Source organism: Schistocerca nitens, chromosome 2, assembly GCF_023898315.1.
Source record: "Schistocerca nitens isolate TAMUIC-IGC-003100 chromosome 2, iqSchNite1.1, whole genome shotgun sequence".
Lineage (NCBI taxonomy): Eukaryota > Metazoa > Arthropoda > Insecta > Orthoptera > Acrididae > Schistocerca > Schistocerca nitens.
The window spans coordinates 949,254,167-949,276,502 of record NC_064615.1 but is presented as its reverse complement, the minus strand read 5'-3'; the positions used below and the strand labels follow the sequence as shown (position 1 = coordinate 949,276,502).

Here is a 22,336-nt window from a genome sequence, read left to right as displayed (position 1 = left end):
GTGGATTGCCTCATATGGAGAACTCTCATTCCATGCATAAGCAGTGTAGACAAATGTTTGACTTTTTCCCGGAAATATGGACTTCTGCCCGACGGGGACACGAGCGACTGTATTGACTGTGGTGCTGCCAAGTCTGTGAAACTTCGTAAGAGGAGTGCGGACACAGAGATTCCATTGCAATTTCATTGCGGGCTTTGTGGAAAGCGAACCAGCATCAGGAAAAATACGTGGTTCGGGTCCTCTAAATTATCGATTGAGACGAGCATAATTCTTGTGCCGCGCTGGATACGTGATCACACTCTGCAAGCCACAGCATCAGAAACTGGGCTATCTGCGAATACCGTCTGTGATTACTTCGGATTTTGCCGAGAAGTGTGCTTCGTCATAGTGACAAACGACAGTGTACCGATTGGTGGGCCGCATAAAATAGTGGAAGCAGACGAGTCTCACATTGCTAGGCGAAAGAATCAGAGAGGGCGGCCTACTAAAACTGAAGTAGATCATATTTGGGTTTTTGGTGGCATAGAAAGGGAGTCACGCTAGTGTTTCGTTGTCAGGGTATTGTCGCGAGACAAGGTGACTCTAGTGGGCCTTATAAAACATTTCGTACTGCCAGGAACTAAAGTCATCACCGACGGGTTTCAGTCATACCACAGTCTTAAAGCTGAAGGGTTCGAGCACGAATTTGTGAACCACTCTGTCGAGTTTGTCTCTTCAGATGACGCCAGTGTCCATACCCAGAACATAGAACGCCTGTGGAAGTCTGTCAAGTCAACCATAAAAAGAGAAGGCCGTCGAGGACAGAGGGACGAACTCTATTTATTCCAGTACCTATACTTTCACAACTTGCGTCTCCAGGGGAAAGTCGACGCATGCGACACTCTGCCGATATTCCTTCGCGATATTGACAGAGTATACCCCGGGTATGGCAAAAAAGGACTTGTCCCTGCAGCTAATACATCGAGCGGACTCTCACAAGACGATAACACCGACGGTGACTACGGTAAGTCGTCTCCCTTCAAATTACCAGTGCTTTTCTAACGCTTTTCTTTTGTCGTTCTCTAGTGACAACTTGAAACATACTCGTAACGCGCGCCACGAGACCTCCATAATCGATTTACTATCGCAACTTCGATATATATCGTTTGGAGCGCTCCAACTTCGATAGGCAAACATTCTTGGAAATTACCAGATTTTCTATACCACGTGTTTGTCAGATTCTTCGGTGGCAAATTACTTAGCGCTCCCGAAGTTGATCACTGGTGAGAACAGTTTCTGAAAAAAACTATCATTCTGAGCCGCCCATAAAAAGTCAACAGATTAGACTGAGGAACAGAACTTGCTATGTAGTCCACAGATTTATTTAGAAATTTTTCGTTCGCAGCATTCCAAGCTGCTGGACTTAGACGAGTGGGTGCTGTATCAGACGACGAATGCATTATAGCTTTCCACCGATGTTTGGTCGTTTTGGACACATTGCGATGTTTGGACAAATTGCCATGTGGCGCCTATGGTTCATTCCTCCAGAGATGATCCGTAATAGCTAACGCCTAACTGGCGCGGCTACTTCGCTGTTCTTCCACGACCTGTTGTGTAACAGGACATCGTTCACGTTACTATGGTAACGCCCCCGTGTTCACGCAGTTCTAGGTGAATATGGTTTTCAGTCAGTAATAGGTGCGTTTTCCTGTGGAAGTTAGCGTGTATATTTCACGGATTCTGCAGGTACGTTTTTGAACATTTATTGGGAAAAGCCTTCGGGTCTAGTGTAGCAGGGAATACAACCCGTCGGCTTTGAACAATGACGTCACAAGTCGCCAGAGAGCATGTATTGCAAAGATGAAAGAGCTGAGGAGAATGTTGAGAAACAAAGGAATGCGAGAGAGATAAACTTTATTTCACATATGTAAGGGCCAGTAGTATTTTCACGTTAACGATATCGCGTGTTTGTATCTTAGTATTTCTCCGCAAAATACAATGGAAAGAAATGAATGAAATTACTAGCAAAGAATACATCACGTTACTTGTATGTCAGTTGTATCTCAAAAGTCTTTCGAACTGTATTGCTTAAGTGCAGAACGGGATACAAGTTCAGCGTCGTCGATTTCTTAGTTTCAACTAGCATTGCTGTCCTGTTGTTCACTTGAACTATGTATCCCCTACTTCACTAAACCGCAAATGAAACACCCGATACAAATTAAAAGCTCATTCGAAGTGTGTTCCTTAAGTACAGTCCGGAATACGAGTTTGTCGTAAGTCGATTTCTTCGTTTTGACTAGCATTACTGTCCTGTTCTTCACCTGAACGATGTATCCTCCGCTTCAGTAAACCCTAAGTGGAACACGGGATACAAATTGTAGATGTGCTGTTTATTTCCTCTCCGCTATTACTAGCAGTCTTTTCTTACGTACATATCAGTATTACTGATGACAGAAGGACCTACGTATGTAATATATGTATACCAGACTTCCATTGACCTCGATATATGTAGACTGGTAACGAATAGGTGGAAATACACGTACGTTACATTTGCAACCTGTTTCATTTTATATGTTTTGATTGTTTATTTAATCTTTGCGTTTCACTTGTTGAAAGGGAACTACACATTGATCTTGTGAAAAGCCGAGAAACGATTCTTCTTAGTGTTGTAGCTCCCATCATTAGCTGATAAGTGTTTTTGGCTTTTTTTAAAAAAAATCTCACGAGATAGAATAAACTGATCCTAAGATACAGATGCTTCAGTAGCTGATAAGTGTTTTTTGGGTTTTTTAAAAAAAATCTCACGAGATAGAATAAACTGATCCTACTTCATTAAGCAATCAATAAAAAAACTAAACTAAAACATAACAGCAAAAGCGAAAATGGTTAACTGAAAATAGAATAGATTACGAAGTCTTTTGCTGTTATGTTTTAGTTTAGTTTTTTTATTGATTGCTTAATGAAGTAGGATCAGTTTATTCTATCTCGTGAGATTTTTTTTTTAAAAAGCCAAAAAACACTTATCAGCTACTGAAGCATCTGTATCTTAGGATCAGTTTATTCTATCTCGTGAGATTTTTTTTAAAAAAAATCCAAAAAACACTTATCAGCTACTGAAGCATATTGGTGGAATAAGAAAGTGAAATATGGCAAAATAGTGAAATATAGATAAATGATCGCTTCTAGATTCACATTCAATTATTTTAATGATAGCGCTTATTAGAACACAGAACTGCTTTATTATCTATGCCTCGAAGTGAATACATTACTATCTATGACTAAGGAATGACGTCATTGTTCAAAGCCGACGGGTTGTATCCCCTGCTACACTAGACCCAAGTCTTCTTGTAGAACATCAATTTTGGGAAAGGAGATACGTCGAAAGGTGAGGCACACGGGTTGGGTCTAGTTTAGCAGGGGATACAACCCGTCGGCTTTGACCAATGACGTCAGAATTGGCCAGAGAGCATGTATTACAAAGATGAAAGAGCTGAGAAGAATGTTCAGAAACAACGGAATGCAAGAGAGAAAAACTGTACTTCACATATATAGGGGCCAGTAGTATTTTCACGTTAACGATATCCCCTGCTACACTAGACCCAAGTCTTCTTGTAGAACATCAATTTTGGGAAAGGAGATACGTCGAAAGGTGAGGCACACGGGTTGGGTCTAGTTTAGCAGGGGATACAACCCGTCGGCTTTGACCAATGACGTCAGAATTGGCCAGAGAGCATGTATTACAAAGATGAAAGAGCTGAGAAGAATGTTCAGAAACAACGGAATGCAAGAGAGAAAAACTGTACTTCACATATATAGGGGCCAGTAGTATTTTCACGTTAACGATATCGCGTGTTTGTATCTTAGCATTTCTCCGCAAAATACAATGGAAAGAAATGAATGAAATATATTACTAGCAAAGAATACATCACGTTATACGTATGTCAGTTGTATCTCGAAACTCTTTCGAACTGTATTGCTTAAGTGCAGTACGGGATACAAGTTCAGCGTCGTCGATTTCTTAGTTTCAGCTAGCATTGCTGTCCTGTTGTTCACTTGAACTATGTATCCCCTACTTGACTAAACCGTAAATGAAACACTGGATCCAAATTAAAAGCTCATTCGAAGTGTGTTGCTTAAGTACAGTCCGGAATACGAGTTTGTCGTAAGTCGATTTCTTCGTTTTCACTAGCATCACTGTCCTGTTCTTCACTTGAACGATGTATCCTCCGCTTCAGTAAACCCTAAGTGGAACACGGGATACAAATTGTAGATGTGTTGTTTATTTCATCTCCGCTATTAGTAATAGTCTTTCCTTACGTACATATCAGTACTATTGATAACAGAAGGACCTACGTATGTAATATATGTATACCAGACTTCCGTTGACCTCTATATATGTATACTGGCAACGAAAAGGTGGAAATAGACGTACGTTACATTTACAACTTGTACCTCAATTGAACTACACGGAGATAAGAAGACGACACATGTACAATTTTTATCCCGTACTTCACTATGGGGTACAGTTTTCTTGTTGCCTTGGACGCTTGCCCATTCGTTACTTGAGCTATATAACTGTACGCAACATTTGTATCTTGCTCGTCAATTGACATATATAGTGTCAGTGTAAGGGCGAAGTGAAGGACGGGATACAAATGTTAGTTGTGTCGTAAGTGTAAAGGCGAAGTGAAGGACGGGATCAAATTTTAATTGTGTCGGGGGTTTCGCCTGTAATATAGCAAGTACACATTCGAAAATGTCGTACTGATACTAGTGCTGGGAAACGAAAGAAGATCGACAGCTGAGAAATTTCTATTACGTACTTCACAACACGAAAATACACGTAATGGTGGAATAAAACAGTGAAATATCAAAATAGTGAAAAACCGTGAAAGAAGCAAATGGAAAAGTGAACTTACCACACGGAAATATCGAGGAATAACCGGAGCTCGCCTAGACAGACAGTAACGAAAATTACATACCCACATACAGACAAATCCATTCCTATAAACGAAAATAAGACACTAAAAATTGTTCTACAATAACAAACTAATACTCCAAATTACCTAAATATCATTACGAATAATTATTTGAATGTACAATGATAGCGCTTATCCGGAACACAGAACTGTTTTACTATCTATGGCTCGAAGTGAAGACATCACTATCTATGAGTAATGTATGACGTCATTGGTCAAAGCCGACGGGTTGTATCCCCTGCTTCACTAGACCCCACGGGTTAATATACCGGTTACGTATTTTTGAACCGCTGTTTAACTTCCTTGTGTCAAAAATGGTTCAAATGGCTCTGAGCACTATGGGACTCAACATCTTAGGTCATAAGTCCCCTAGAACTTAGAACTACGTAAACCTAACCAACCTAAGGACATCACACACACCCATGCCCGAGGCAGGATTCGAACCTGCGACCGCAGCAGTCCCGCGGTTCCGGACTGCAGCGCCAGAACCGCTAGACCACCGCGGCCGGCCAACTTCCTTGTGTCACCCGCAACAAAAATTCTATTGCAGTGACATGCATTAACTTAAATAGTTCAGTTTCTCTTATACAGAGACGACGGAGCTACATTATACGTGATGATGATGATGACGATGAGGTCCCATACTCCGAGGAGCGTAGGGGGCGATGCGGGAGACAGTACCGCTCTACTAGGCAAGGTCCTAGTGGAGGTGGTTTGCCATTGCCTTCCTCCGACCGTAATGGGGATGAATGATGATGATGAAGACGACACAACAACGCCCAGTCGTCTCGAGGCAGGAAAAGTCACTGACCCCGCGGGGAATCGAACCCGTGGCCCCGTGCGCCAGAAGCGAGAACGCTAAAACAAGACCACGAGCTGCGGACACACATTATACATGTAATAAATAGCACGATAGTCTAAAATATACTGTTTACTCGATTCTGATTCAGAAACGTTTGTGCCGTAGTGTTTTGATTAATCTAGTGGGAAGTGTACTAATATACAGGGTGTTCCAGCTATCTTGTCCACCCAAAATATCTCTGGAACAATAACTGCTTTTGGAAAACGACTTTCACCGGTATCAATGTAGGGCTGGGGTCCATGAATGTACATATTTGGAAACATTCTAAAACGAAAGCATATGTGTTTTTTAACACAAACTTATGTTTTTTCAAATGGACCTCCTATATTTTTTCTGCAGCAATCCATAGTATGACAAAGCACATACACAATGGCGTTGATTGCATCGCAATATTCCCATTACATCCCGAGATATTAAGACGCGAAGTTGACGCTTGAAACACCCGACATGCGCTGCTAGCGCACGTCCTGAGGCTCAGGCGTGAACCCCATGCTGCCCGTAATCGCGATGTGATTGACATGCGTAATCACACTTCCATACTTATCAAGAGGTCCGAAACGAATAATGCTGTCTGCTGCCATCCTGCATTAATGTCGTACATTCCAGCAGGTGTTTATCCTATAGGCTAGGGGTGATGCGGTTCTGTAACATATATGTGTACCGCAACGTTAGTCAGAAAGTTAACTTCGCTTATCGTTAATCTGTTACTTTGTGACTAACGTTGCGGTACACAGATATATTACAGAACCGCATCACCCCTAGCCTATGGGATAAATACCTGCTGGAATGTACGACGTTAATGCAGGATGGCAGCAGACAGCATTATTCGTTTCGGACCTCTTGATAAGTATGGAAGTGTGATTACGCATGTCAATCACATCGCGATTACGGGCAGCATGGGGTTCACGCCTGAGCCTCAGGACGTGCGCTAGCAGCGCATGTCGGGTGTTTCAAGCGTCAACTTCGCGTCTTAATATCTCGGGATGTAATGGGAATATTGCGATGCAATCAACGCCATTGTGTATGTGCTTTGTCATGCTATTTATTGCTGCAGAAAAAATATAGGAGGTCCATTTAAAAAAAAACATAAGTTTGTGTTAAAAAACACATATGCTTTCGTTTTAGAATGTTTCCAAATATGTACATTCATGGGCCCCAGCCCTACATTGATACCGGTGAAAGTCGTTTTCCAATAGCTGTTATTGTTCCAGAGATATTTTGGGTGGACAAGATAGCTGGGACACCCTGTAGGAACATGTACTGAATTTCTTTCTTGATTTAAAGAATAAACGTTTGAAGAGTTCGGAACGCACACTATTGTTTTCTGAAAGTAAACGGTCGAGTAGCATTTCCACGGCCGAGAACAGGAAATTACGTCAGTCTTGCAGCGATCGCAGTTTAGGATAATCGCTATGAGATTACTAACCGCTTATCATAATATTAAAATCTCTAAAACAGAACGATGTAGCACCTTGAGATTACATGTATCACGGTCATCTTTAAGTGTATAAAAATAGATCGGTTCAGATTCTGCGCTCATCGCTTTCAAAATGTTGCTGCTAACCAGATATGTTAAATTTGATTCTCATTGCAGGTACTGCCAATAATAAGTATAAAATTTTCCTTTCCTCGTGTGAATTTAAAAATTAAAAGTAAGAATCGATTATGATCCTCCCTTTCTCCAGTTTTTCACTCGATATACGATTTTGGCCCTACTAGAAGTCGTGGACACACTATTTATCCAAAACGATATCCTCTTGTAGTCGAGGCAGATTTATGCCACCGAAATACCGAAACTACGGCAGTCTCAAGTGGAGCACTTCTGAAGGCTAGACTGAGTATGCTGCAGACTCACCTTGACGCTCTCTTTCAGTATATACGCAATGTGGTCTTCGTTCATCTTCCTGTTCTGCTTGTGCAGTCCCTGTACCAAGTCCGTGACTGGACCGCCATCGCACAGCTAAAACAAGAAGAACACAGTTGTTACGGGGATACATAAACCTAGTTTCTTTCTTAGCAGTTGCAGAAAGACTTATAAATGTGTAAAATATACTGAAAATATTATATCCGATAAAATTAACAAGCTATCTCCATTCTGATGTGTGGGGTGTAAAGAAATGAAAGCAGCAGAATGTAAGCTCTCCATGAAAATTTCCATCTCGTTCACGTGCAAATAGATCAATAAGCTAACGCAACGGGACACACACGTATAGTATGCTATAACTTTACAACCAGAATAGAGCCATTCAGATTTATAGAAATGGGTACAACTAAACATAGACTTCGTAATTAAATGCTTTCAGAAAGAACTCAATAACAGTGTTATAAACAGGTTATGTTAATTTGATTAATAAACTAATTGTGACGTGTTGGAAAGGAGACAGATGTAAGCATTGTCTGAGTTCGCGTACCAGTTTTCCGTAATTCCTTCACGAAAAAAGATGAAGTAAATATTCCAGAATTCGAAACCAGAACAGCTGTTAGCATGAGTGACATAAAAGTAGATATCTTAGCTGTTGCAAAACAACTCAAATCACTTAAGAAAGGCAAGTCTTCCGGTCCAGATGGTAGATCAATCTGGTTCCTTTCAGAGTACGCAGACACAATAGTGCCTTTCTTAGCAATCATATACAACCGCTCACTTGACGAAAGGTCTGTTGCTAAAGACTGGAAATAGCACAGGTCACACCAATATTCAAGAATGGAAATAGGAGTAACCCATTGAATTACAGACCCATACCACTGACCTCAATTTGCAGTAGGATTTTGGAGCATATACTCTACTCGAACATTATGAATCACCTTGAAGAAAATGACTTATTGATACATAAGCAACACGGATTCAGAAAATATCGTTCTTGTGCAACACAGCTGGCTCTTTATTCCTGTGAAGTAATGAGTCGAAAAGGGATCTCAGTTCGATTCCACACTCCTATGTTTCCAGAAGGCTTTCGAAACCGTTCCTCACAAGCGACTATTAATCAAATTGCGTGCATATGGAGTATCGTCTCAGTTGTGTGACTGGATTCGTGACTTCCTCTCAGAGAGGTCACAGTTCGTAGTGATATACGGTAAATCATCGAGTAGAACAGAAGTGATATCTGGCGTTCCGCAAAGTAGTCTCATAGGTCCTCTGCTGTTCCTCATTTACATAAATGATATAGGTGATAATCTGAGCAGCCCCCTTAGGTTGTTTGCAGATGATGCTGTAATTTATCGTCTAGTAAAATCATCAGACGATCAGTTCCAATTACAAAATGATCTAGAGAGAATTTCTGTATGATGCGAAAAGTGGCAGTTACTGCTAAACAAAGAAAAGTGCGAGGTCATCCACATGGGTACTAAAACAAATCCGATAAATTTTGGGTATCCGATAAATCGTACAAAACTAAGGGATGTCAGTTCGACTAAATATCTAGGAATTAAAATTACGAGCAACTTAAATTGGAAAGACCACATAGATAATACTGTGGGGAAAGCGAAACAAAGACTGCGCTTTGTTGGCAGAACACTTAGAAGATGCTACAAACCCACTAAAGAGACACCCTACATTACACTTGTCCGTCCTCTGCTGGAATATTGCTGTGAGGTGTGGGATCCTAATCAGGTATGATTGACGAAGGACATCGAAAAAGTGCAAAGAAGGGCAGCCCGTTTCGTGTTATCGCTCAATAGGAGTGAGAGTGTCACTGATATGATACGCGAGTTGGGGTGGCAGTCACTGAAGCAAGGGCGGTTTTCGTTGTGGCGAGATCTGTTTACGAAATTTCAATCACCAACTTTCTCTTCCGAATGCGGAAATATTTAGTTTACATCCACCTACGTAGGGAGAAATGATCATAATAATAAAATAAGAGAAATCAGAGATCGAACGGAAAGATTTAGGAGTTCCTTTTTCCCACGCGCCATTCGGGAGTGGAATGGTAGAGAAGCAGTATGAAAATGGTTCGATGAACCCTCTGCCAGGCACTTAAGTGTGGATGGCAGAGTAACCAGGTAGATGTAGATGTAGATGGAAAATTGCAAACAATAGAAGCAGAAGAAAGGAGGCTCAGTAGTAATCAGACAGACGGACCCTGTTGTTTTCTGTCGGCGGAGTAACCCAGGTACAGTGTCGTTGCCTACGAGTTAATGAAATGTAATAAGAGAAATAGCTAACTACTTTGGGCGAGTGGCGAAGCAAGAGTCCGATGGCAACAACTACTCGCAAATTATGCAGTGACTGTTCTCCAGACGCCCAATCATTCATGTCACTCAGTTCTTCTTCATCACTATCCGTACAGGATCTTTACGAACCGACCCATAGCAGGCAAATCAGCTTCGGTGTGACTGGATGCTTCGAGAAACGACTTTAAGCTTCTTGCGCTGGAACGTGCAAGAAGATCTCTTTCTGCTATACTTCCGTGGAAAGAAACCCGGTACGTGGTACGTCTACACCAGTCCTTCGGGGGATAATAAGAAAACCGATCCAGCTACCTTCGGACAGCTGTTCAACTTAGTTTTCAACGGCTACTCCAACTTGTAAACTACCTACACTGATTGCTCCAGTACATCTACATCTACATCCATACTCCGCAAGCCACCTGACGATGTGTGGCGGAGGTTACCTTGAGTACCTCTATCGGTTCTCCCTTCTATTCCAGTCTCATATTGTTAGTGGAAAGAAGGATTGTCGGCATGCTTCTGTGTGGGCTCTAATCTCTCTGATTTTATCCTCATGGTCTCTTCGCGAGATATACGTAGGAGATAGCAATATACCGCTTGACTCCTCGGTGAACGTATGTTCTCGAAACTTCAACAACTCCTGCAGAGTCTTCCACTGAAGTTTATCTATCATCTCCGTAAAGCTTTCGCGATTACTAAATGATCCTGTAACGAAGCACGCTGCTTTCCGTTGGATCTTCTCTATCTTTTCTATCAACCCTATCTGGTACGGATCCCACACTGCTGAGCAGTATTCAAGGAGTGGGCGAACAAGCGTACTGTAACCTACTTCCTTTGTTTTCGAAGTGCATTTCCTTAGGATTCTTCCAATGAATCTCAGTCTGGCATCTGCTTTACCAACGATCAACTTTATATGATCATTCCATTTTAAATCACTCCTAATGCGTACTCCCAGATAATTTATGGAGTTAACGGCTTCCAGTTGCTGACCTGCTATTTTGTAGCTAAACGATAAGGGATCTATCTTTCTATGTATTCGCAGCACATTACAACTGTCTACATTGAGATTCAATTGCCATTCCCTGCACCACGCGTCAATTCATTGCAGATCCTCCTGCATTTCTGTACAATTTTCCATTGTTACAACCTCTCGATATACCACAGCATCATCCGCAAAAGCCTCAGTGAACTTCCGATGTCATCCACAAGGTCGTTTATGTATGTTGTGTATAGCAACGGTCATACGACCGTATCAGCGAACGAAAAGATTTTGTTTTTATTTTCAGTAGTGGCTCTTCCGTCTGGCTTGATGTGGTCTGTTACGAATTTCTCTACTCTGCGAACCTCTTTATTTCAGAGTAGCAAATGCACCTAACATCCTCAATTATTTGTTCAATGTATTATAGCCTCTGTCTTCTTCTACAGTTTTTACCCTCTACAGCTGCCTCTTATATCACCATGTCGTAACAAATGTTCTATCATCCTGTCCCTCCTTCCTGTCAGTGTTTTCCGTATTTTCCTTTCCTCGCTAATTTTACTGAGAACTTCTTTATTCTTTGTCTGACCAGTACACCCAATTTTCAACATCCTTTTATAGCATCACATCTCAAACGCATCGATTCTCTTCGTTTCTGGTTTTCCCGCAGTCCATGGTTTACTACCATACAATACTGTTCTGTAAAACATATTTTCAGAAATTTGTTCCTCCGATTTGTGTCGATATTTGATACTAGCACGCTTCTCTTGGCCAGGAGTACCGTCTTTGCATGCGCTAATCTGCTTTTGAAGTCCGCCTTGCTTTGTCCGTCACGTGTTATTTTGCTTACAGCGTAACGTAATTCCTTAACTTCGTTTACTTCGAAGTCGTCAGTTTTGATGCTAAGTGCATCGTTAACCTCATCTATGCTTCTCCCCATTACTTTCGTCTTTCTTCGGTTTACTTGCAATCCATATTCAATACTTATTAGACTGTTCTCTCCATTCAGCAAGTCCGGTATGCTTCTTGACCTTCACTGAGGATAACAATGTCATCAAGGAATCTTATCATTGATATCCTTTCACACTGAAATTTGATCCACTCTTGAACCATCCTTTTATTTCCGTCATTGAATAGTAGGGGTGAAAGAAGACATCCCTGTCTTACACCCTTCTTAATCCGAGCACCTCTTTCTTAGTCTTCCTTTCTCATTGTTCCTTCATGGATCTTATACATATTATTTCTCTGTAGCTTACATCTATTTCTCTGAAAATTTCGAACATCTTGGACCATTTTAAATCGTAGATACCTTTTTCCAGGTTGAAAAATCCTATGAGCAAGTCTTGATTTTTCTTAAGTATTGCTACCATTGTCATTACATCAGAGCTGCCTCTCTGGAGGCCAAACTGATCACCATCAAACATATCCTCCATTATTTTTTCCGTTCTTCTGTATGTTATTCTTGTCAGTAACGTGGATGCGTTAGCCGTTTAAGCTGATCGTGCAACCGTTCTCGCACTTTCCTGCCCTTGCTATCTTCAATATTGTGTGTATGAGATTTTTCCTGAAGCCTGATTGTATGTTTCCAGATTCATAGGTCCTACATATGAATTTGAATTATCGCTTGTTTGTCACTGGAAATGAACTGAAGCTCGAAAGGACGAGCAAGCGACGCAGAAATAACTGCTCGATTTTCGAACCTTCAACAATCCCAACCACGACATTTAGTTCTGAAAGAATTTAAAGAATAATAGTGAGTCATAACAACACCCAACAAAGTAAGACCGATGAACGAAACTACAGCTACATGCAGAACCTCTCTGAAGAACTCTGTAATACTACATAAACGATTTATGAAACAACCTGAGAAACACTCTTACATTACTTGCAGATGATTTCGTCATTCAGCGTCTAGTAAAGTCATCAGAATCTCAAAACCTATTGCAAAATGACTTGGACATGATATCTGTACGATGCGGAAAGTGGCAATTAACTCTGGATAAGGGAAAGTGTGAAGACATCCACATGAGTACGAAAAGAAATCCGTTAAATTCTGGACAATAAAAACTCAAATCTAAAGACTGTCATTTCAACTTAATACTTAGGAATTACAATTATGATCAACTCAAATTGGAACGATAACATAGATAATGCCGTGGGGAAGGCAAACCAAAGACTGTTTTTTTATTGGCAGAACACTCTGAAGATGCAACAGGTCTACTAAATAATCTGGATCATGTCGAAACCACAGTTGAAATTAATGTTAACGAAAACCACTTCAACTGCATTTTTTACACGTTTATTGTGGTACGACCGGTTTCATTACTTTGAACATCTTCAGGTTGCCGAGTTTTGCAGAAGTCAAGACAACCAGACCATCTACGTCTTGATTTCACCACAACTCGTCAACTCTAAGACGTTCAAATAAATGGAACTGGTCGTAACACAATAAATGTTTAAAATATACAGCTGAGATGGTTTTCGTTAATCGCTACCCGAATCTACTAAAGAGACTGCCTACACTACGCTTGTCCGTCCTCTATTAGAGTATTACTGTGAGGTGTGGGGTCCTTACCAGGTAGGATTGACGGAGGATACAGAAAGAGTCCAAAGAAGAGCAGCTCGTTTTGTATTATTGCGAAACAGGAGAGGGAGTGTCACGGATATGAAAAGTGAGTTGCGGTGGCAGTCATTAAAGCAAAGACGATATTCGTTGCGGCGAGATCTTTTCAAGAAATTTCAGTCACCAACTTTCTCCTCTGAATGCGAAAATACGAGGGTAATGTCAAAAGTAAGGTCTCCTTCTTTTTTATAAGTACATAGACCTGTTTATTTCTACAATGGTTTACATCAGTTACAGCTTGATCATTTAGCTATTTTCCGACATAATCTCCATTTCTGTCGATGCATTTTTGTAGACGCTGTGGCAGTTTTTGTATGCTCATGTCATACCAGCTCGCCGCCATGATGTTCAGAAAGTTGTGAACCTCTTCTTTCACCTCGTCGTCGGAGCTGAATCGCTTTCAGGCAAAATGTTCCTTTAACCTAGGGAACAGGTGATATTCACTGGTCGCCAAGTCAGCACTATAGGGTGGGTGGGTGATTATGTTCCACTGAAACTGTTGCAGGAGAGCAATGGTTTGCCTAGCGATGTGTGGGCGAGCGTTGTCATGGAGAATGTGTACGCCCTTGCTCAACATTCCTCTTCTCCGGTTCTGAATTGCCCGTTCGAGTTTTTTCAGAGTCTCACAGTACCTGTCAGCGTTAATTGTGGTCCCAGTGATTCAGCTCCGACGACGAGGTGAAAGAAGAGGTTCATAACTTTCTGAACAACGTGGCGGCGAGCTGGTATGACATGGGCATACAAAAACTGTCACAACGTCTACAAAAATAGATCACAGAGCTCGTACAGAAATATGTAAGTGTTCATTTTTCCTAGGTGCTATTAGAGAGTGGAACGGTAGAGAAATAGTCTGAAGGTGGTTCGAAAAACACTCTGCCTGGCATTTAAGTGTGAATTGTAGAGTAATCTGGTAGGTGTACAATACGTGCAGCATACAACACAGAGTAATGCAAATACCCTGAGGCGAAATTTTGTACTGTGGCGTGATTTCCGTCGATGCGGGAACAGCTCAGAATTGTGCTGGGCCGTTCACCCATAGCAGTCAGTGAACCTCCATACACTAAGTGCATATCGACCGACTTTTCATCAGTAAACCTGCCCATACAGCTGTATATCACTGTCAACGTACTATTAGTACATAAGAGCGATGACGCCACCGATAAGGAGGATGGCGCTTGTCACGTTTTGGGTAGGGCACTGACCTGACCACATGACGTTACAAATATAAACAAAGTGCGCTGGAGTGAACATGGTTCTCTACTGTCACGAAAATTGAAAATTGGAGCTAGAGTCCTCCAGCACTCCTGTTCTCACATGCTATGCGAGAGAACCTGTGGTAGCAGTTGTCGGTTTTCTACATCTACACCCACATAAATACTCCGCAAGCCGCCGTATGGTGCGTGGCGGAGGGTGCAGCGTACCACTACTTGTCTTTCCCTTTTCTGTTCCACTCGCAAATAGAACGAGGGAAAAACGACTGTCTATATGCCTCCGTAGGAGGCCAAATTTTTTTGCATCTTATCTTATCTTGCTCGCTATGTACGTTGGCGGCAGTAGTGTCATTTGGCAGTCAGCTTCAAATGCCGGTTCTCAAAATTTTCTCATGGTGTTTCTCGAAAAGAACGTCGATTCCCCTCCAGGGATTCCCATTTGAGTTCCCGAAGCATCTTCCTAACACTTACGTGTCGTTGGAACCTGCCAGTAACAAATGTAGCGTTCTGTCTCTGAACTGCTTCTATGTCTGAATTACTTCTTCATTCCGACCTGGTACGGATCCAAAACACTCGAGCAGTACTCAAGAACAGGTTGCATCAGCATTCTATATGCGGTCTCCTTTACAGGTGAACCACTGTTTCCTAAAATTCTTCTATTAAACCGAAGTCGACCATTTACCTTCCCTACCACAGATCTCACATGCCCTTTACATTTCATATCTCTTTGTAACGTCACGCCCATTTATTTAAACGATTTGACTGTGTCAAGCAGGACAATAGTAACACTGTACCGGAATATTACAGATTTTTTCCTCCTATCCATCCTCATTAACCTACATTTTCCCAAATTTAAAGCTAGTTGCTATTCATCACACCACCTGGAAATTTTGTCTAAGTCGTCTTGTATCTTTCTGTAATCACTCAACATAGACACTTTACTGTACTTCACAGCATCATCAGCATACAACCGCATATTGCTAGCCACCCTGTCCACGAAATCATTTACGTGTACAGAGAACAACAGTGGTCCTATTACACTTTCCTGGTGCGCTGCTGACGATACCCTTGCCTGTGACGAACACTCGCCGTCGAGGACGACACACTGGGTTCTATTACTTAAGAAGTCTTCAAGTCACTCACATATCTGCGATCTTATTCCTTATTCTCCGCCGAGCGGTTCTAGGCGCTACAGTCTGGAACCGCGAGACCGCTACGGTCTTATGTTCGAATCCTGCCTCGGGCATGGATTTGTGTGATGTTCTTAGGTTACTTAGGTTTAAGTAGTCCTAAGTTCTAGGGGACTGATGACCTCAGAAGTTAAGTCCCATAGTGCTCAGAGCCATTTGAACCATTTGGACCTTATTGTTCTATCTTCGTTACCAGCCTATAATGGGCATAGCGTCAACTTTCCGGACATCTAGAAATATGGAATCTGCCAGTTGCCCTTCATCCGTTGGTCGCAATATAACATTTGAGAAAAGGACAAGCTGAGTTTCGCACGGGGAATGCTTTCTAAAACATTGTTGATTCGTGGACATAAGCTTCTCAGTCTCAAGGAAGTTCAATATATTTGACCTGAAAAAACGTTCAGAGATTTTGCAGCAAACTGAAGTTAGGAATATTGGTCTGTAATTTTGCGGGTCCGTTCCTTTACCCTAGTTATATACTGGAGTCACGTGTGCTTCTTTTCCTATCACCTGGGACTTTCTGCTGGGCGACAAATTCACAATAAATGCAGGCTAGGTAAGGCGACAATGCCGTAGAGTACTCTTTGTAAAATCAAATTGGGATTCCATCCGGATCTGGTGATTTATTTGCTTTCAAATCTTATCACAGGTGGAAAGATCAGTGACAGTCTGGGTCAAATTTTCAGGCTGCCTTAGTAATATAATCGTTAAGGTGATTGTATGTCATTAGCAGGAAATCTTGGTTCGAGTACCGATGTGGCACAAATTTTCAGCTATCGCTACGTGTCCATCACATCGCAGGTCAGTATATCTCAGCGGTTTGCACTGACATCACATTATGTTACTGCACATCATTAATTTCATCCCCAACGATCCTTCATTTCATTTCAGTGCATCTGACTGATTTCCAAGTGAAATATGTCAAGTAACGTAATGGTAGAGAGCCCACATGAAACTGTAGGTCCATTATAAATGATTGGGTCAGTTCAAAGTTCGGAGGAAGGCAACGGCCTAACACCAGCAATGGCACCATGCCAAGTAACTCATCACGGTGTTAAAACTCATATTAACTCAGTGAAAACAGCATTAGCTTTAATTTTCATACAAACAAAACTACCCTGAAGCACCAAAGAAACTGATATAGGCATGCGTATTCAATACAGAGATATGTAAAAAGGCAGAATACTGCACTGCGCTCGGCAACGCCTATATAAGACATTAAATGTCTAAGGCAGTTGCTAGAACAGTTACTGCTGTTAACAATGGAAGATTAGCAAGATTTAAGTGAGTTTGAACGTGGTGTTATAGTCGGCGCACGAGTGATGGGAAACAGCATCTCCGAATTAGCGATGAAGTGGGTGTTTTTCCCGTGCGACCATTTCACGAGTGTACCGTGAATACCAGGAATCCGGTAAAACATCACATCTTCGCATCGCTGCAACCGGAAAAAGATCCTGCAAGAACGGGACCAACGACAAGTGAAGAGAATCATTCAACGTAACAGAGGTGCAACACTTCCACACATTGCTGAAGATTTCAATGCTGAGCCATCAACAAGTATCAGCGTGCGATCCATTTAACAAAACATCTTCGATATGGGCTTTCAGAGCCGAAGGTCCACTCGAGTACTCTTGATCACTGCACCCCTGATAACAAAACTTTAGGCCTCGCCTGGGCCCGTCAACACCGACATTGTACTGTTGATGACTGGATACATGTTGCCTGGTTAGACGAGACTCGTTTCAAATTGTTCCGAGCGGATGGACGTTACGAGTATGGAGACACCCTCATAAACCCATGGATCCTGCATGTCACCAGGGGACTGTTCAAGCTGGTGAAGGCTCTGTAATGGTGTGGGGCGCGTGCAGTTGGAGTGATATGGGACTCCTGATACGTCTGGATACGACTCTGACAGGTGGCACGTACGTAATCATCCTGTCTGGTCACCTGCATCCATTCACGTCCATTGTGCATTCCGACGGACTGGGGCAATTCTAGCAGGACAATGCGACACCCCACAAGTCCAGAATTGCTACAGAGTGGCTACAGGGACACTCTTCTGAGTTTAAACACTTCCGCTGGCCGCCAAACTTCCCAGACATGAACATTATTGAGCATATCTCGGATGCCTTTGTTGTGTTGGCAGAAGAGCCAACACCGTGTTGCTAGAGGAGGCCGAAATGCACGCGTTTAAGCTCACGTAGACTGGCGTGAGGTCTGGAACAAGGTAAAGTAATTATACTATGAAGAAAAGTACGTAGCTGCTGGAATACTTAACTTTAATCCATAATTGGTGAACATCGCTCTTGATGATATATGAATTACAAGATCAATAGGAAATGATAATGGCGCCTTGCTAGGTCGTAGCAAATGACGTAGCTGAAGGCTATGCTAACTATCGTCTCGGCTAATGAGAGCGTAATTTGTCAGTGAACCATCGCTAGCAAAGTCGGCTGTACAACTGGGGCGAGTGCTAGGACGTCTCTCTAGACCTGCCGTGTGACGGCGCTCGGTCTGCAGTCACTGACAGTGGCGACACAAGGGTCCGACGTATACTACCGGACCGCGGCCGATTTAAAGGCTACCACCTAGCAAGTGTGGTGTCTGACGGTGACACCACAGCCTTCCAACGTGCTGTTAAGAAGAGATCTCCACCCCTTCGTACTCTTACGGATTTATGGCCAGCCCTGCAGGACTCATGGTGTCAGCTCCCTCAAGCACTATTTCTGACACTAGTCGAGTCCATGCAACGTTATGTTGCGGCACTTATCCGTGCTCGCGGGGACCTTACGCGATATTAGGCAAGTGCACCAGTTTCTTTGGCTCTTCAGTGTATTATGAATATGAGCCATGTTTGCACAAAGTACACGTGTGTTAATTGTAAACATAGTGAAGCGTATACTACAATGTAGACAAACTCAACGAATTTCATTGATAAAATCGTCTCATCTATCAACCGAGTCGTGGCGATATGTTCTCACAATGTTTCAACGAGTTTCCTCTCGTCATCTTCAGACAAAAAGCCGTGTTCACATGCAGGGCCAGGACAATGGATCGGCAAAACATGAAAACAATTTTCCACTCAAAGGTTAAAAACAAGAATCTGACAGCAGTGGTTAGCGTCGCTGCCTCGAGACCACGGAGCTTCAGGTTCGATTCCCGGCGGGGTCGGAGGTTTTCTTCATTCGATGACTATGTTTATGTTGTAATCATTTTATTCCGTCTTCATCGCAAAGATGCGAAAGTCGCCGAAGTGAAGACAAATAGTAAGACTTGTTACAGGCGCACTAACTATCCCAAACTGGATCTCACGACTAATAAAGCATTTCCTCAAGAATATGCTTCTAGGAGTCAGAGACCAACTAGGGATATGGGCACCTGTCGTCTACAGCATCAGCTGCGAGTGTGGTATGCAGTACATCTACATCTACATCTACGTGATTACTCTGCTACTCACAATAAAGTGCCTGGCAGAGGCTTCAATGAATCACCTTCAACCTGTCTCTCTACCGTTCCACTCTCGAACGGCACGCGGGAGAAACAAGCACTTAAAATTTTCTGTGTGAGCCTTGATTTCTCTTATTTTTCGTGATGATCATTTCTCTCTATGTAGGTGGGTGCCAACAGAATGTTTTCGCAATCGGATGAGAAAACTGTTGTTTGAAATTTCATGAGAAGATCCCGTCGCAACGAAAAACGCCATTGTTTTAATGATTGCCACTCCAATTCACGTATCATGTCTGTGACTCTGTCTCCCCTATTTCGCGATAATACAAAACGAGCTGCCCTTCTTTGTACTTTTTAGATATCATCCAACAGTCCCACCTGATGCGGATCCCACAGCGCACAGCAGTACTCCACAACAGGGCGGACAAGCGTGGTGTTGAGCAGTCTCTTTAGTAGACCTGTTGCACCTTCTAAGTGTTCTGCCAATGAATTGGTCTTCGGTTTGCTCTACCCCCAATATTATCTATGTGATCGTTCCAATTTAGGTTATTTGTAATTGTAATCCCTAAGTATTTAGTTGAATCTTCAGCCTTCAGATTTATGTGACTTATCGCGTAATCGAAATTTAGCTGATCACTTGTAGTACTCATGTGAATAACTTCACACTTTTCCTTATTCAGGGTCAATTACCACTTTTCGCACCATACAGATATCTTATTTAAATCATTTTGCAAGTCGTTTTGATCCTCTGATGACTTTACAAGAGGGTAAATGACAGCATCATCTGCAAACAATCTAAGACGGCTACTCAGATTGTCTGTTATGTCGTTAATATAGATCAGGAACAATAGAGGGCCTATAACACTTCCTTGGGGAACGCCGGATATTACTTCTGTTTTACTCGATGACTTTCCGTTTATTACTACAAACTGTGGCCTTTCTGACAGGAAATCACGAATCCAGTCGCACAACTGAGGTGATATTCCATAGGCACGCAGTTTGGTTAGAAGACGCTTGTGAGGAACGGTGTCGAAAGCCTTCTGGAAATCTAAAAATATGGAATCAATTTTACATCCCCTGTCGATAGCACTTATTACTTCATGAGTATAAAGAACTAGTTGTGTTTCACAAGAACGATATTTTCTGAAACCGAGCTATGTGTCAATAAATCGTTTCTTCGAGGTACTTCTCAATGTTCGAATACAGTATATGTTACAAAACCCTAACGCAAATCGACGTTAGTGATATGGGCCTGTAATTCAGCGGATTACTCCTACTTCCCTTTTTGGGTACTGGTGTGACTTGAGCAATTTTCCAGCCTTTAGGTACGGATCTTTCTGTGAGCGAGTGGTTGTATATAATTGCTAAATATGGAGCTATTTTATCAGCATACTCTGAGAGGAACCTGACTGGTATACAATCTGGACCGGAGGCCTTGCCTTTATTAAGTGATTTAAGCTGCTTCGTTACTCCGAGGATATCTACTTCTATGTTTCTCATCTTGGCAGTTGTTCTTGATTGGGATTCAGGAATATTTACTTCGTATTCTTTGGTGAGCATCTTGCAGCATTGTTCAGAACATGACACAAACTTCTACAAAACAGAGAAGTTTGCAATGGCAGAGCATAGCATTAACGAATAACAAGTTTGTTTTTATACAGGGAAACGTGCTACGCCATGCCTGCAGTTTCTTCGATTCGGTCATCAAAGAGGCAGTGGCAATAAGAGTACATGAAATTCTTGTTAACCATGACAGAGGTTTCCAACAGAGCTCAGTATGGGATATGGAGATAGTAACGTTAGAAACGTTCTAAATCGGTGGAGATGTAGGTGGAGTAGCAGGCAGCACTAGGGTTCGACGCCCGGACTCGCTCCACACTGCCGCGAGGCCCACCAACCACTGGGCCGCGATATTTCTTCCGCAGGCACGCGACTGGCCGACCGGTTGTGCCCTAGGAAAAGAGGAGTCTGCAATTCGGCGGCTGTAAAGGAACAAGCTGGATATGAACTACACACTTCACCTGAAGATGACGGGTAGGACTTGTCGAAACTTTGTGACAATACGACGCCACGACTCGGATGACAACTCGAGAAGATTTCATTGGTGATACGTTCCACATAATGGTGAGCATAGAAAATATAAATCCATGGATCATACGAGTAACTAACTTGCCAATGTCTTGACGAACAGCGATCAGAAGATGCTGGTGCTTACCTCCATGACGAACCAGAGCTTGTCGGGATCCACCCTGTTGGTGGCCCTCTTCATGTAGACGCCGTAGAAATCTGGCAAGTTGGGGTGGGTCGAAAGGTCCCGCAGAACGCGAAACTCCTCCCGAATGTCCTGGAGGATGTCCTCCGACACCGGCTGGATCTTTACGGCGACGCGCTTACCACCTGCAAGCAGATCAATGATCTCGTATCTTCCACATTTTGAGCCAGTCTCGGTGTGCACATTAGTTCATCCTATGCAAGAGCCACGCGTTCTCTGAGGATATCATATAATATGTTGTAGTGCTAAGATCAACGCTATAGCGAAATAGTTCCTCGGTTAGATTTATGTAAATGCTGAGAGGGATAGAAAAGTTATAAAATATCGGTAACTGCAGCTGACAAACATAAAATTAACTACTTTATACATAGAATGATCAAACTGTAAAGATTTCGTAAAACTGCTTACTCTAAATGAAGCACGTTGGTCGAATTTACTCGAAACAATTTGTCAGTGAACCAAGCGAAAGTCGGCAGTAATATGTAAACACTGTACTTCCTACAGGCTTGCCTGAGAGCGCCATGTATTGCCATTTATGAGAATTTTATAAGTGCCTCTTATGAACATCTGGGTGCGGTTGCCGCCAGGTTGCAAAGGCCATACCAGTAACAATAATTAAAGAAATGAAATACA

The 22,336-nt window shown here is 42.3% G+C and overlaps 1 protein-coding gene across 3 annotated transcripts in view; it reads right to left on the bottom strand.

Annotated features, from left to right (window-relative positions):
- LOC126237274 (neither inactivation nor afterpotential protein C) overlaps nt 1–22,336 on the bottom strand; it is a 383,219-nt gene that overhangs the window by 302,215 nt on the left and 58,668 nt on the right. For all 3 annotated transcript variants that reach the window (XM_049947204.1, XM_049947206.1, XM_049947205.1), the window contains exons 3-4: nt 21,647–21,828; nt 7,676–7,780 (exon numbers count right to left, since the gene is read on the bottom strand). In XM_049947204.1, coding sequence (XP_049803161.1) covers nt 7,676–7,780; nt 21,647–21,828 — 287 coding nt within the window. The remainder of the gene's footprint in view (nt 1–7,675; nt 7,781–21,646; nt 21,829–22,336) is intronic.